Genomic DNA, 15,789 nt, shown 5'->3' with positions numbered 1-15,789 from the left:
AACAAGTGATGCTGAAGAAGCTAAATTTAACCTGTTCTATGAGACCTACAAGACCTTCTAGTGGTGGTGGTGGTTTAGTCACCAAGTCGTGTCTGACTCTTGTGACTCTATGGACTATAGCCCACCAGGCTCTTCTGTCCATTGGATTTTCCAGGCTGGAGTGGGTTACCATTTTCTTCTTTTCTTCTCCAGGGGATCGTCCTGACAAAGGGAACCAAGCCAGGTCTCCTGCACTGCAGACAGATACTTTACCAACTGAGCCACTAGGACTTTCTAGAACTAACACCAAAAAAAAAAAAAAAAAAAAAAAAAAAAGTCCTTTTCATCATAGAGGATTGGAATGCAAAAGTAGGGGGCAAGTTTGGACTTGGAATACTAATGAAGCAGACAAAGGCTAACAGAATTTTGCCAAGAGAACACACTGGTCATAGCAAGCACCTTCTTCCAACAACACAAGCGATGATTCTACACATGGACATCACCAGATGGTCACTAGCAAAATCAGACTGATTATATTCTTTGCAGCCAAGTTGAAGATACTCTTTACTGTCAGCAAAAACAAGACCTGGAACTGACTGAGGCTCAGATCATCATCTCCTTTTGGCAAAATTCAGGCTTAAACTAAAGAAAGTGGGGAAAACCACTAGGCCATTCAGGTATGACCTAAATTAATTCCCTTATGATTATACAGTACAAGTGACAAATAGATTCAAGGGATTAGATCTTATAGACAGAGTGTCTGAAGAACAATGGACGGAGATTTGTAACATTGTACAGGAAATGGTGACCAAAACCATCCCCAAGAAAAAGAAATGCAACAAGGCAAAGGGTTGTCTGAGGAGATCTTACAAATAGCAGCAAGAAAAGAAGAGAAGTGAAAAGAGAAGAGAAGGAGAAAGGAAACAAATACCCATCTAAATGCAGAGTTCCAAACAATGGCAAGGAGAGGTAAGAAAACATTCTTAAGTGAACAATGCAAAGAAATAGAAGAAAACAATAGAATGGGAAAGACTAGAGATATCTGCAGAGAAGTAGAGATCAAGGGAACATTTCCTGAAAAGATGGGCTCAATAAATGACAGAAAACAGTATGGGCCTAACAGAAGCAGAGAGATTAAAAAGAGGTGGCAAGAATACACAGAAGAACTATACAAAATGGTCTTAATCACCCAGATAGCCACAATCGTGTGATCATTCACCTAGAGCCAGACATCCTGGAGTGTGAAATCAAGTGGGCCTGCGGAAACATTACCACCAATAAAGACAGTGGAAGTGATGGAATTCCAGCTGAGCTATTTAAAATACTAAAAGATGATGGTGTCAAGGTGCTGCAATCAATATGTCCAAGCAAATTTGGAAAATCCAGCAGTGGCTACAGGACTGGAAAAGGTCATTTTTCATCCCAATTCTGAAGAAGGGCAATACCAAAGAATGTTCAAGCTACTGCACAACTGCACTCATTTCAGATGCTAGCAAGGTCATGCTCAAAATCCTTCAAGGTGGGCATCAACAGAATGTGAATTGAACTTCCAGATGTACAAGCTGGATTTAGAAAAAGCAAAGGAACCAGAGCTCAAATTGCCAAGATCCACTGGATCACAGAAAAAGCAAGGGAATTTCAGAAAATAATCTCCTGTTTCACTGAGTAAATGAAAGTCTTTGACTGTGTGGATCAAAAAAAACTGTGGAAAACTCTTAAAGAGATGGGAATACCAGACTACTTTATCTACCTCCTGAGATCTGTATGCAGGTCAAGATGCAACAGTTAGAATTGGACATGGAGCAACAGACTGGTTCCAAATTGGGAAAGGAGTACATCAAAGCTGTGTATTGTCACCCTGCTTATTTAACTTATATACAGAGAACATTATGTGAAATGCCAGGCTGGATGAAGCTCAAGCTGGAGTCAAGATTGCTTGAGGAAATATCAATAACCTCAGATATGCAAATGACATTATCCTAATGGAGAAAGTGAGGAGGAGCTAAAGAGCCTCTTGCTGAAGGTGAAAAAGGAGAGTGAAACAGCTGGCTTAAAACTCAACATTCAAAAAACTAAGATCATGGCATCCATTCCCATCACTTCATTGCAAACCGAAGGGGAGAAAGTGGAAGCAATGACAGATATTATTTTCTTAGTCTCCAAAATCACTGTGGACAGTAACTTTAGCCATGAAAAGAAGCTTGCTCCTTGGAAAGAAAACTATGATAAACCTAGACAGCATGTTAAAAATCAGATACATCACTTGTTGACAAAGGTCACAACTATGGTTTTTCTAGCAATCATGTACAAATGTGAGAGTTGCACAATAGGGAAGGTTGAGCAACAAATAATAGATGCTTTCGAAGTGTAGTGTTGGAGAAGACTCTGGAGAGTCCCTTGGAAAGCTAGGATTTCAAGCCAATCCTAAAGGAAATAAACTTTGAATATTCATTATAAGGACTGATACTGAAGCCGAAGCTCCAATATTTTGTCCACCTCATGTGAAGCATTGACTCATTGGGAAAGACCCTGATGCTGGAAAAGACTGAAGGCAAAAGGAGAAGGCTGCAGCAGAGGATGAGATATTTAGATAGCATCATCAACTCAGTGGACATGCAAAATTCCAGGACAGAAGAGCCTGGTGTGCTGCAGTCCATGGGGTCACAAAGATTCACACACGATTCATTGACTGAACACCAACAACAAGATGTAATAGTCCATCTAAAATTATCACAAGATTGTTTTATCATTCACTTACTGTCTGGCAAAAAATGTGACATAAATGGTATTTCTAAAGTCACTATACAACTACATAGTCCATTGGCTGGATACGTGAAGCAATACTGAGTGACATATGCACTACTTTGATGGTGAAATGAAACTTGTCCATGAATGGTGGGTGACCAGGAACACTGTTTAGCAACAAAAGAATGCAGAATGGAATGCCCTTCTCCAAGCAATATTTATCTCTGGGATAATGTGGTTTAAAGATCAGTCCTGGACAATGACATCTGTAACCCAGGTTTTGGGCTTACTCTTCCGCACAAGAGGAAGAGACCCCTTGGCTATGAGTTTAAGGGCTTTGGGGTTTTCTGAATAATAATCTAAAAGAGACTTCAGCTTCATATCAACAGAAGCATTGCCATCAAACAACAGAGTCAGCATATCCTTTGCTGCTTTCTGGACTGGCATTAATTTTTCCTCCATGCTGGTATAACTTTAGTCTGGCATTTTCTTCCAGTACAATCTTGTCTTATCCACATTAAAAACCTGCTTGGGTAAATACACACCTTAATCAATAATTTCTCAAAGCATTTCAGGAATTCCTGAGCAGTCACCATATCTGCACTTTCTTCTTTGCTACTTACTTTTAATTTGTGAAGTTTGGTTCAAGCCTTAAACCAATAAAGCCAGTCATTGCTGGCATTAAAAAATGTTCCCTCTGATTCTTTGCCATGTTTATTCTTCAAGTCTTCATAAATACTATTAGCTTTCTTTTGAATCAGCATTAAGCTGAGTGGGACTCATTGCCGATGCTTATTCTGCATCTGAGAATTTTCTCTGCACTGAGAATTTTCTCCATCTGCTCCATCATTTCCAACATCACTGGCACAGCAGCCTTCACATGTTCCATGATCTTGTTCTTTAGTATCATGCCAATGGTTCAACAATTCATGTTATAAGAATGAGTGATGTCTACCATCTTTTTGCCTCACTTCACTCAATTATTTCACTTGTGTTTCCATTGCTATTGCTTGGTTCTCCTTAGCAGTACCAGCTATATCACCACTGCTACTACATTTGCTTTTACACTTCCAGATACCTTGGGCTTGAAGTAAAGATACTATCCTACTGTACTCTATATACTACTGTCCAATACAGTACACAAAAACACAACCACTTGTAGAGGCACATGCTGGTACAATGTATGCCAGACACATGGACTAACTTACATGACTGGACATGTGAACACAAATTCCCATCTTTGAAAATTCACAATTTGAAGATTCATATGTAGGTGATGTAACAGTACCAGTGGACAGCTCCTAGGGAGGAATATACAGTGGGATATGCATGGAAACTAAACAAAATATCAGTGGGCCGACAATGAGGTCAAAGAGGAGGTCAGAAAATACTTCAAGACAAACGACAATGAAAACACAACTGTACAAAATCTATGGACTTCAGCAAAAGCAGTCCTAAGAGGCAAATTCATAGCAATACAGGACTTCCTCAAAAAACAACCTAACCTACAATCCAAAGGATTAGGAAAATAACAAACAATGTTAATTCAGCAGAAATAATAAAGTTCAGTGAGGAAACAAATAAAATGGGGGAAAAAAGCACAAAAAATCAATTAAAAAATATATAGAATAACAGAAATCACCCAATCAGAAAGCAGAGAGAAAGTTTAAAAAATGAAAGCAGCACATGAGACCTATGGGATAATATAAAGCATGGAATCTACACCTAGTAGGAATCCCAGAAAAAAGAAAAAGAAAATGGAATCAAAAAATGACCCCTCTTTCCTCCACTGCCGCTAAGTTGCTCGGTTCTTCCGAGGAAGCTAAGGCCGTTTTGGGGTGAGGCCCTCACTTCATCCGGCGACTAGCACCGCACCTGGCAGCCCCGACCTAGCACTCGCCCGCATCATGGCCTCCGTCTCGGAGCTCGCTTGCATCTACTCTGCCTTCATTCTGCACGACAATGAGGTGATGGTCTCGGAGGATAAGATCAATGCCCTCATTAAAGCAGCCGGTGTAAATGTTGAGCCTTTTTGGCCAGGTTTGTTTGCAAAGGCTTTGGCCAATGTCAACTTCCGGAGCCTCATCTGCAATGTGGGGGCTGGTGGACCTGCCCCAGCAGCTGGTGCTGCACCAGCAGGAGGTCCTGCCCCAGCCACCACTGCTGCCCAGCTGAGGAGAAGAAAGTAGAAGCAAAGAAAGAAGAATCTGAAGAGTCTGATGATGACATGGGCTTTGGTCTTTTTGACTAAACCTCTTTAGTAACACATTCAATAAAAAGCTGAGCTGTTAAAAAAAAAAAAAATGACCCTAAGTTGGCCATCACCTATATACCAAAACCAGACAAACATACTACTAAAAAATAAAATATAGCTCAACATTTGAATATAGATGAAAAAAATCCTCAACACAACATTAGCAAACCGAATACAATAACACACAAAAAAGATTTTACACCATGATCAAACTCAATTCACTTCAGATCACAAGGATGGCTAAACATATGAAAATCAATAAATGTAGTATATTGCATTAAGAAAAGACAAAAACCACAAGATCATCTCAATAGATACAGAAAAAGCATTTGATAAAATTCAGTATCCATTCATGACAAAAATTGTCACCAAAGTGGGTAATGAGGGAACATATCTCAGCATAATAAAAGTCATTTATGACAAACCCACAACCAAAATAATACTCAACATTGAAAAACTAGAAGACTTCCTGCTATATTCTGGAACAAAACGAGGATGCCATTCCCACCACTTCTATTCAATGTAGTGGTGGATGTCTTAGCCAGAGCAATCAGACAGGGAAAAGAAATAAAAGATAACCAAATGTGAAGGGAAGAGGTAAAATTGTCATTATATGTAGATGACATGATACTCTATATAGAAAACCTGAAAGACTCCACACAGAATTTATTAGAACTGATAAATAATCAATGTAGCATTATAAAAAGTTAATATACAGAAATATTTTGCACTTCTTTGCACTACAATGAAATATTGGGCTTCTCTGATAGCTCGGTTGGTAAAGAATCCACCTGAAATGTAGAAGATCCCATTTGGATTCCTGCCTTGGGAAGATATGCTGGAGAAGGGATAGGCTAGCCACTCCGGTATTCTTGGGCTTCCCTGTTGGCTCAGCTGGTAAAGACTCTGCCTGCAATGTGAGAGACACGGGTTCGATCCCTGGGTTGGGAAGATCCCCTGGAGAAGGGAACAGCTACCCACTGCAGCATTCTGGTGTGGAGAATTCCATGGACTGTATAGTCCATGGGGTCGCAAAGATTCAGACATGACTGGGCGGCTTTCACTTTCACAAGAACATCAGAAAGAGAAAATTTTTAAAAATTCTTAAAATAAGATAAAAAATAAAATAGAATATCTGGGAGTAAACCTGGCCAAGGAGGTGAGAAACTGATATGCTGAGAACTATAAAACATATACAAAGGGAACTGAAGGTGACTCAAAGAAATGGAGAGATATCCAATACTCCTGGATTGGAAGGTTTAAGATTATTAAAATGGCATACTACCCAAAGAAATCTATAGATTTAAAGTGAACCTTATCAAATTACCCATGAAACTTTCACAAAACTAGATCAAATAATCCTAAAATGTATATGCAACCATAAAAGAACCAAGATTGCCAAAACAATACTGAGGAAAAAGAACAAACCTGGATGAAAATCCTTCCAGACTCCAGACAATACTACAAAGTCACAGTAATCAAAACAATGTAATATAGGTACAAAAACAGATGGATCAATGGAACAGGCTAGAGAACCTAGAAATAAACCCACTCAATTAGTCTTCAACAGAGGTTAGAAAATACAATGGAGAAAAGACAGTCTCTTCAACATGTGGTGTTGAGAAAACTGGGCAGCTACATGTAAATCAGTGAGGTTAGAACATTCTCTCATACTGTATAAAAAATAAATTCAAAACGGTTTCAAATTGTATATATGACATGATACCATAAAACTCCTAGAAATGAACATAGGAAAAATGCTCTTCGAGATAAATCATAGCAATATTTTCTTAGATCATTTTTCCAAGACAAAATAAATAGAAACAAAATAAACAAATGAGGCCTAATCAAACTTAAAAGGTTTTTTATAATAGAGGAAACCATAAACAAAACAAAAAGAGAGTCTACAGATTCGGAGAAAATATTTGCAAACAATGTGATTGACAAGGTCTTTATTTCCAAATAGATATATAGCTCATAGAACTAAATACATATATATTGTATATATATAATATACATGCAGTATATCTATATATACACATATAAACAAACCAGTCAATAAACGCATGGAAGACCTAAATTGATTTCTCCAAAGAAGACATACAGATAACCTCAACATTGCTACTTCTTAGAGAAATGCAAACACTTATTAGAGAAATGAAATCAAAACTAAAATGAGGTTTTATCACCTTTTCTTTACCTGTAAAAATGGACATCATCATACAAATAGTAACAGCTGGAGAGAGAGCAGAAAAAAGAAAACCCTGCTACACTGCTGATGGGAATGTAAATTAGTGCAGCCACTATGGAAAACAGTCTGGAGGTTCCTTCAAAAACTAAAAATAGAGTTACCATATGATTCAGCAATCTCACTCCTGGACATATATCTGGAAGAGATAAGAACTCTAATTCAAAAAGCAATGGACTCCAATACTCAAGAAATGAAAGCTACCCAACTGTCCACCAACAGAGGAGTGGATAAAGAAAATTTGGCTTATATACACAATGGAATATTATCAGCCATCAAAAGAATGAAGTATTAATACTACCATTTGTAGCAACATGGATGGAACTACAGATTGTCTTACTGAGTGAGTTGAGTCAAAGACAAATAATATATGATATCACTTATATGTGGAATCTAAAATAATAATAGAAATGAACTTATTTACAAAACATAAATTGACTCACATACATATACATACTGCTGCTGCTGCTGCTGCTAAGTTGCTTCAGTAGTGTCTGACTCTGTGTGACCCCATAGATGGCAGCCCACCAGGCTCCCCCGTCCCTGGGATTCTCAAGGCAAGAACATTGGAGTGGGTTGCCATTTCCTTCTCCAATGCATGAAAGTGAAAAGTGAAAGGGAAGTCGCTCAGTTGTGTCCGACTCTTCGCGACCATATGGCCTGCAGCCCATCAGGCTCCTCCATGCATGGGATTTTCTAGGCAAGAGTACTGGAGTGGGTTGCCATTGCCTTCTCCGATACATGCTAGTATCAGAGATAAACTAAAAACACCTGGCTTGGTTGATACATTCCTTTGCTGTGCAAACTATTTTAAGTTTAATCATTTGCTTATTTTTTGCTGTTGTTTCCATTACTCTAGTTGCTGGATCTCAAAAAAACATATTGCTGAAATTTATGTCAAACAGTGTTCGATGCTTTTCTGTAGGAGGTTTAGAGTATCCTGCCTTACATTTAAGAACTTAATCCATTTTGAGTTAACTTTTGTGTATGGTGTTAGAGAATGTTCTAATTTTATTCTCTTACTAGTAGCCGTCCAGCTTTCCCAGCACCACTTATTAAAGAGACTGCATTTTCTCTGTCATATATCCTTGCCTCCCTTATCATAGATTCATTGACCAAAACTGTTGGAAAATGGGCTCTCTATTCTGTCCCACTGAGTGACTGTCTGTTTCTGTGCCAGTTATCATACTCTTTTGATGACTGTAGCTTTGGAGTATAGTCTGATGTTAGGGAGCTCAATTCCCCCAGCTCTGTTTTTCTTTCTCAAGATTATTTTGGCACACTGAAGTCTTTTGTATCTCTTGACATGAATTTTAAAATCATTTGCTCCAGTTTTGTAAAAAATGTCATTGGCATTTCGACAGGGATAGCTTTAAATCTGTAGATTGCCTGGCATAGTACAGCCATTTTGACAATATTGATTCTCCCAACTCAAGAACATGATATATTTTTCTATTTCAGTTTCTTTCATCAGTGTTTTTCATCAGTTTTCTGAGTGTGGGCCTTTTACCTCCTCAGGAAGATTTATTCCTAGGTATTTTATTCTTTTTGATGCAATCATAAATATGATTACTTCTTTAATTTCTCTTTCTGATATTTAACTGTTAGTGTAGAGAAATGTAGCAGATTTATGTATATTAACTTTGTATAACTTTATAAAATTCATTGATGAACTCTAGTAGTTTTCTAGTGGCCTCTTTAGAATTTTCTATGTATAATATCATATCATCTGCAGACAGTGAAAATTTTACTTCTTTTTCAATTTGGATTCCTTTTATTTCTTTTTCTTATATGACTGTTGTGGCCAGAACTTCCAAAAATGTAAAAGTGGTGAGAGTGGACATCTTTGTCTTATCTTGACCTTAAAGGAAATATTTCCATATTTTCACCATTGAGGATGATGTATGATGTTAGATCTCGGGTTTTCGTATGTGGCGTTTATCATATTGAGGCATGTCCCCTCCTTGCTAATATACTGAACAGGGAGAGATATTTTCAGGTGATATGACCAATAAAGGGTTAATATCCAACATATATAAACATCTCATAAAGCTCAACAATCAAAAATATTAGCAACTTGATAAAAATGGATGATCAACAAGCACATGAAAAGATGCTCAGTATTGCTAATCAATAGGGAAATGCAAGTCAAAACCACAAGAAGATATCACCTCACAGAGGTCAGAATAGCTATCATTAAAAAGAAAACAAAATATAAAAGTTGGTGAGGATGCAGGGAAAAGGGATCCCTCCTACACTGTTAGTGGGAAAATATTGATAAATTGGTGCAGCCACTCTGCAGGTAAATTGGTACAGCAGTAGCCAATTTTGAGGTTTTTCAAAAGACTAAATATAGAATTACCATATGACCTAGGAATTTCACTCCTGGGTATATATCAGAAAGAAACAAAAAGACTAATACAGAAAGATTCATTAAACCCCAAGTTCCTAGGAGCATTATTTATTATTTATAATTGCCAAGGAATGGAAGCAACCTAAGTGTCCAACAACAGATGAATGGATAAAGATGTGTTTTATGTAGACAATAGAAGACTACTCAGTCATAAAACAATCAAAATTTCCCATTTGTAATAACATGAATGGGCTTAGCAGGCATTATTCCTAGTGAAATAAGTCAAGCAGAATAGAAAAATACTGTATGATATCACATACTGAATCTTAAAAATACAACAAATGTGTGAATAAAACAAAAAAAAGGAGACTTTTCATAGATATAAAGAATAAACTAGTGAACTAGTGGTTTATCAATAGGAAGAGTGAAGGGGAGGGGGCAAAATAGGGTTGAGGGTAAAAAAGGGTTTCCTGTGGTATTATATAAAATCACGTGTATTATATAAAATCATGTGTATGAAAATTTTGAAAAATTGTAAAGCACTATAGAATTTAAAGAATCTTACATCCAATTTTTTAAAAAATTTAAAATTTAAACTGGCTCTGATATCATTTTACCTTAAAATTTATCACTAAAATTTCTTAAGAAAGTTCAGTTTAAGATAATTTGTGAACCAAAATTGTTTGTCTTTTTTTTTTTTACTTTTATATTTATTCATTTATTTTGGTACCCTCAGCAGTTATCACATTTCTTATCTCAAAACCAAACTTATATGTATATTTAAATCACAGATTTCTATTTTTTACCATAAGACAATATATCTATATTTTTCACACTCATTTAGTTTTACAGACTTAGGGCCACAACAAAGATAACTACTTTAGCTGAAGGAAAAATGAAAGTGAGTGAAAGTTGCTCCATCACATCCGACTCTTTTGTGACCCCATGGGCTATACAGTCCATGGAATTCTCCAGCTGAAGGAAACTAGCATGGCAAGTCAATGATTTAGAAGGGAGAGATTGTGGTTGCAGTGCTTGGTGCAGTAATGCACAATTCTGGGAATTCGCTGGCTACCCAGTGATTAATACTGTGTGCTACTACTGCTTCACAAGTTCAATCCCTGGTTGGGGAATAGTGCTGGAAATTCAGGACAACCTGTTTTCTTTTCTGGCATTGACAGTGATAGATTCATTATGTCTCTATTTAGCATCAGACATTTGGCTACCTCTACCATAAAGTACATAAAAATAAAATATAAGAAAAGTAAAGATAATTTATAAAAACTCTTATTGTATATAACAAAGCAAATCCCTCATACATACATTACACTGAATGTTCACTACTCAGAAGAGGCTTTCTAAAATATTTAACATTGGCTATGTATCATGCATAAGTCACCTCTAGTGGCTCAAGTGGTAAAGAATCTGCCTGCAATGCAGGAGATCAGGGTTCAATCCGTGGGTTGGGAAGACCTCTTGAAGAAAGGTTTAATGAAACTAGTGAATATCTTTCCCTGAAGGAGATATACCTTAATGAAAACACCCTCTAGACCATAATATGAAACTAAAATGTAAAACAAGTTCTTTTTGAATCTGCTTATGTGAAGATCAAACTATGAAGAGAAGTTTAGCTGATGTAAAAAAGAAAATAAAATCACTAGTTCAACTAGTTTGTTTTTACTAAAAGTAATGGCTGTCCTCCATATTAAAAAAAAAATCATACATTATGCAATCTATGCACAATGTAAAGTCACAGTTATACATTAGATGGATGAGAAGCTGAATCACTCAAAATACTGCTATAATTTTAATAAGAAATTAAAACCATAATTGTTTTAAATTATGACACATGACCCAATGTTCACTGCAGCACTCTTTACAATAGCCAGAACATGGGAGCAACCTAGATGTCCATCCACAGATGAATGGAAAAGGAGTTGTAGTATGTATATATATATATATATATACACACACACACACACAATGGAATATTAGTCATAAAAAGAAACAAATTTGAGTCAATTCTAGTGAGGTGGATGAAACCAGAGCCTTTTATACAGAGTGAAGTAAGTCAGAAAAATAAAAACAAATATCATATATTAACACATATATATGGAATCTAGAAAAATGGTACTGATGAACCTATTTGCAGGGCAGAAATAGAGACTCTATAAACATAGAGAACAAACACATGGACACAGAGCGGGAAGGAGAGGGTGGGGCACATTGAGAGAGCAGCACTGAAATACCTGCATTATATAAAAAATAGAGAGCTAGTGAGAAGTTGCTGTTAACACAGGGAGCTGAAGCTAGTGCTCTGGGACAACCTAGAGGGGTGGGATGGAATGGGAAGTGGGAGGGAGATCCAAAGAGGGAGGGAACATATGCATACTATGGCTGATTCATGCTGGTATATGGCAGAAATCAACATAACATTGTAGAGCAATTATCTACCATTTAAAAATAAAGAAAAAGAAATTAATGAATAGTTCACCAAATCAGGCTAACAGACGGTGACCTGTACACATTTTCAAAACTCTTTCATCAAGTAACTTGGAAAATTAAGGTGTTTCTACTAAAAATCATTGGTTATTTGGACAATAACTAGAACATTTACATGCATTTTTTCAGAATGAAAAGGATCTCAATTAATTCTCAATGAAGTAGAAAATAATGATTAACTGATTTCGTTAATAATAATGATAATGCAATGATAATGCACTGATAATGATAATGCAATGCATGTTTTAACATAAATTGCTGTTTCATTTTAACTACCAATATAAAATTTTTAGTTTATATTGTAATCCTACTCTTTAAGGAAAACGAATTATGTGGTTAAAAGTTGCCTATATTTTGGCAAGTTTATTTTATCTTTTTGATAATAATGAATTTAGAAGACTAGTTTCATAGAATTTTTCCTTTCTGACAAATATATAAATCAACTCATAGCAAAAATTCACTCAAAGATCAGAAATACTTCTATTCTGAATATTTCTAAATGAAAATTATCCATCACTTATTCTTGTTTAAATAGAAAAAAATATTGTATGCTTGTAATTTAATTAAGATCATAATTTACCACTAAAAATTATTTTATATAAATAACCAAACCCCATTACCTTATAAATATCCAAAAATCCACACTGGTGGTCGAATCTTGTGTATAGTTCATTCAGCATGCTGATGACCTGCATGGGGGTACACTGGGCACATATGGCCGTGAAGCCAACGATGTCTGAAAACAGCATGGTGACATCATCAAACTTTCTGGCCTGCACTTGCTGCCCTTGCCACAATTGCTGGGCTACATCACCAGGGAAAATGGAATACAGAAGATCCACTGTTTTCTTTTTCTCTTCTTCCAGGGCCTGGTGAGTTCTTTCCAAAGTTGCTTTTAGTTTATCCATCCTCTTCTTCAGCCCATCCTGGGCCTTTGCCTGCTCGCCAACCAAGATGACATCTCGAGTAGCATCATGGATGGGGATGTCCGAGAGATGTAGCCCTCGTCCCATGAGTTCATCCAACTTGTCCACACATGGAGAACCCAAGAACAAAATGGAATTTGATTCCGAGACATGGATCATTTGTCCTTTAACTTCCATCACCTGCAAAATTAACATGGGATTTTAGTCAGCACGCTTCACATAGTAGGTTCACAAAAATTAATCTATTATCTGATGGAGAAGAAGAATAAAAAATCAGCCTTACAGACTTTCTCCATGAAGGCAAATCTAAATGTGATTTGGAGCCAATGTAAGTTATGATTCTAAATAGAAATATTTGTTATTGTTTCCCACTTGGCCACTTTCTTAAGACAATGATCAAATGGAAAAAGAGATCAATGAGAATTGAAACAGAAGACTGTTTTCATTTAAAATGAAACTGTACCCAGGTGCATCACAAAACTGGTTCACCAACCAGTTCAAAAACTTTCAACCTGCTTAGTAATATTAGAAAATGGATAATTCCACCTGTCAAAATACTAGATTTAATTGTCATTAAAATAAAACTCAAAATAAGTCCAAGAGACTAGATGAATCCAAATAATAATTTAGTCTTATATAAGTCATTTTTTTCAACTGTTGTAGTCCTATTAAAGTATATTGGTTCTTGCACTGACTAGATTAGTTGACAATTCATTTGGTCTTGAAAATAAAAATTTAAGCTAGATTTCATTAATAAGTATTAGCAGAAAATGACTACCAATTAACTAGCATATTCAATATAAGCTAAAAGTAGCCCCCTCCCCCAAGTCAGGATAGTATTAAAGAAACCCAGTTAGTAAGATAAAAAATTTGAATATATAGTAATTTAAATCTATCCCTCCCTTCTGTGCTTTTTGGAGAATTTGGAGAATTGATGTTTAATGAAAAACTTCATGAACACTGGCTCATGCTATCTTAGCTTAACGCCCTGAGGAACACTCAGAGCAGATGAATGCCAGCAGGAAAGGAAGGTGGCCTTAGGCTATATTTGTCCAAATATACTTACTTGGGTTAAGATAGGATATTTCAGCACATCTCAAGAGGAAGCTAGTTGTAATTACCTGAAGAGAGTGCTAAGTGCTAAATTGCTTCAGTCCTTGTCTGACTCTTTGCGACCCCATGGACTGTAGCCTGCCAGGCTCCTCTGTCCTCTGTCCTCTGTCCTGGAGTGGGTTGCCACTTCCTCCTCCAGGGGATCTTCCAGACCCAGGGATCAAACTGATGTCTCATGTCTCCTGCACTGGCAGGTAGGTTCTTTACCACAAGTGCCACCTGGGAAGCCCTGAAGAAGACTGCCTGCAAATTGACCAACTGAGATTGTGTATCAGTTTTATTTATGTCACTTTCTACAACTACACGGAATGTGCTCAATAAATTTATTTATTTTTTTATCTTCATAGCATGAAGTAGTTAGGTTAGTTGATGAAATTGGAGGCATAGAACAAACATGGGGTAAAACTACAGAGATTTTGACTTCTAAGCCTGAAAATACTTTACTTTTTTCCCCCCTGCACCATTTACCAAGATCGAGTCTATCTAAGGAAAAAATGAATCCTTGCTTCATATCATAAATTTTATGAAACAAAATGTTCATTTTATATACAAAGTCTGCTAATGTTTAGTATTTCATCATTTTATACATAATTTATTCATTGAAGTGTTTATTGAGTGTTTTCTATTTATCAGCACTGCCCTGGCTGATAACCATAAAAGGATATTACAAGGTTCCCCTTTTAAAAGATATCACACTATGGAAATGAGAGACACAACAATATAGCCCATAGAATAAAATGAAGAAACACTTCAATTTCCTATTTAAGATGGGCTATCAAAAGACTTCAGGCTATTGTTTGAATACAAGGAAAGCAATTGTCCTGAAAAGTATTTCCAGATTATTTCATATATGCTGGGTATGCTTTTTGGGGGGGGGGTTGTTAATGATACATATTTGTTATACTAATAGAAGTCCAATAAAGAAGATAAATGAAATGTACAACCTCATAGCTTGAAAATTAGTACAATCATTTTTTTTTCTTAAGATTTAAGGTAAAAGCAAACCTCTGATGCTCATATAGTTAGACCTCCATCTGGTCTCTTTCTCCTCACATTTCTTTCTAATTCTTTTTCTTCTACATCTTGCTTTTTTCTCCCTCTTTCCTTTGTTCTTTGGACTTACTCTTTTGTTTTCTTTTTCAACATCCTATCTTCATTTACTCTTTATCTCTCCTGCTTGCCTGGCTTTCCTTGTCATCACTGGTCACTTCATTTCCTTGTTGGTTCTTCATTTTTGTTTCTTTTTTTCCCTATGTATTAACCTTTACATTTCCTATTATAAATTGACCTTTTTCTTTTCTGCTTTTGCTTCCACCTCTTTTTGTTTAAAATATAAATCAGTATATGTATATAGGCATAAATAATATTATATATTATTTGCCATATGTAAAAAATATTTTTTTCTTTAACTTACAAAGAAGCTAAATGGGATATGTTATATTCCATCTCAAAAAACCCATAAATATATTCCTGATATTTATATGGCATAATTCATTTTTTTGAAATTTCTGACAGAATAAAATAATTTCTTTTTAAAATTAATTAATTTATTTTAATTGAAGTATAATTACTTTATAATATTATGATGGTTTTAAAAATATATTAGGACTTCACTGGTGGCTTGGATGGTAAAGCTGGTAAAACCCTATTCAATGCTGTGAATCCTGGC

The 15,789-nt window shown here is 36.1% G+C and overlaps 1 protein-coding gene and 1 pseudogene across 1 annotated transcript in view; one reads left to right on the top strand and one right to left on the bottom strand.

The window, feature by feature from the left end:
- Positions 1–15,789, bottom strand: part of GUCY1A2 (guanylate cyclase 1 soluble subunit alpha 2) — a 431,015-nt gene that overhangs the window by 132,168 nt on the left and 283,058 nt on the right. Inside the window, exon 5 of the mRNA XM_061125587.1 lies at positions 12,702–13,187. Within this exon, the coding sequence (XP_060981570.1) occupies positions 12,702–13,187 (486 nt within the window). The remainder of the gene's footprint in view (positions 1–12,701; positions 13,188–15,789) is intronic.
- On the top strand, positions 4,617–5,000 carry LOC133043942 (large ribosomal subunit protein P1-like; annotated as a pseudogene).

Source organism: Dama dama, chromosome 1 (genome assembly GCF_033118175.1).
Source record: "Dama dama isolate Ldn47 chromosome 1, ASM3311817v1, whole genome shotgun sequence".
NCBI classification, from domain to species: Eukaryota; Metazoa; Chordata; class Mammalia; order Artiodactyla; family Cervidae; genus Dama; species Dama dama.
This window is presented reverse-complemented; position numbering and strand designations above follow the sequence as displayed.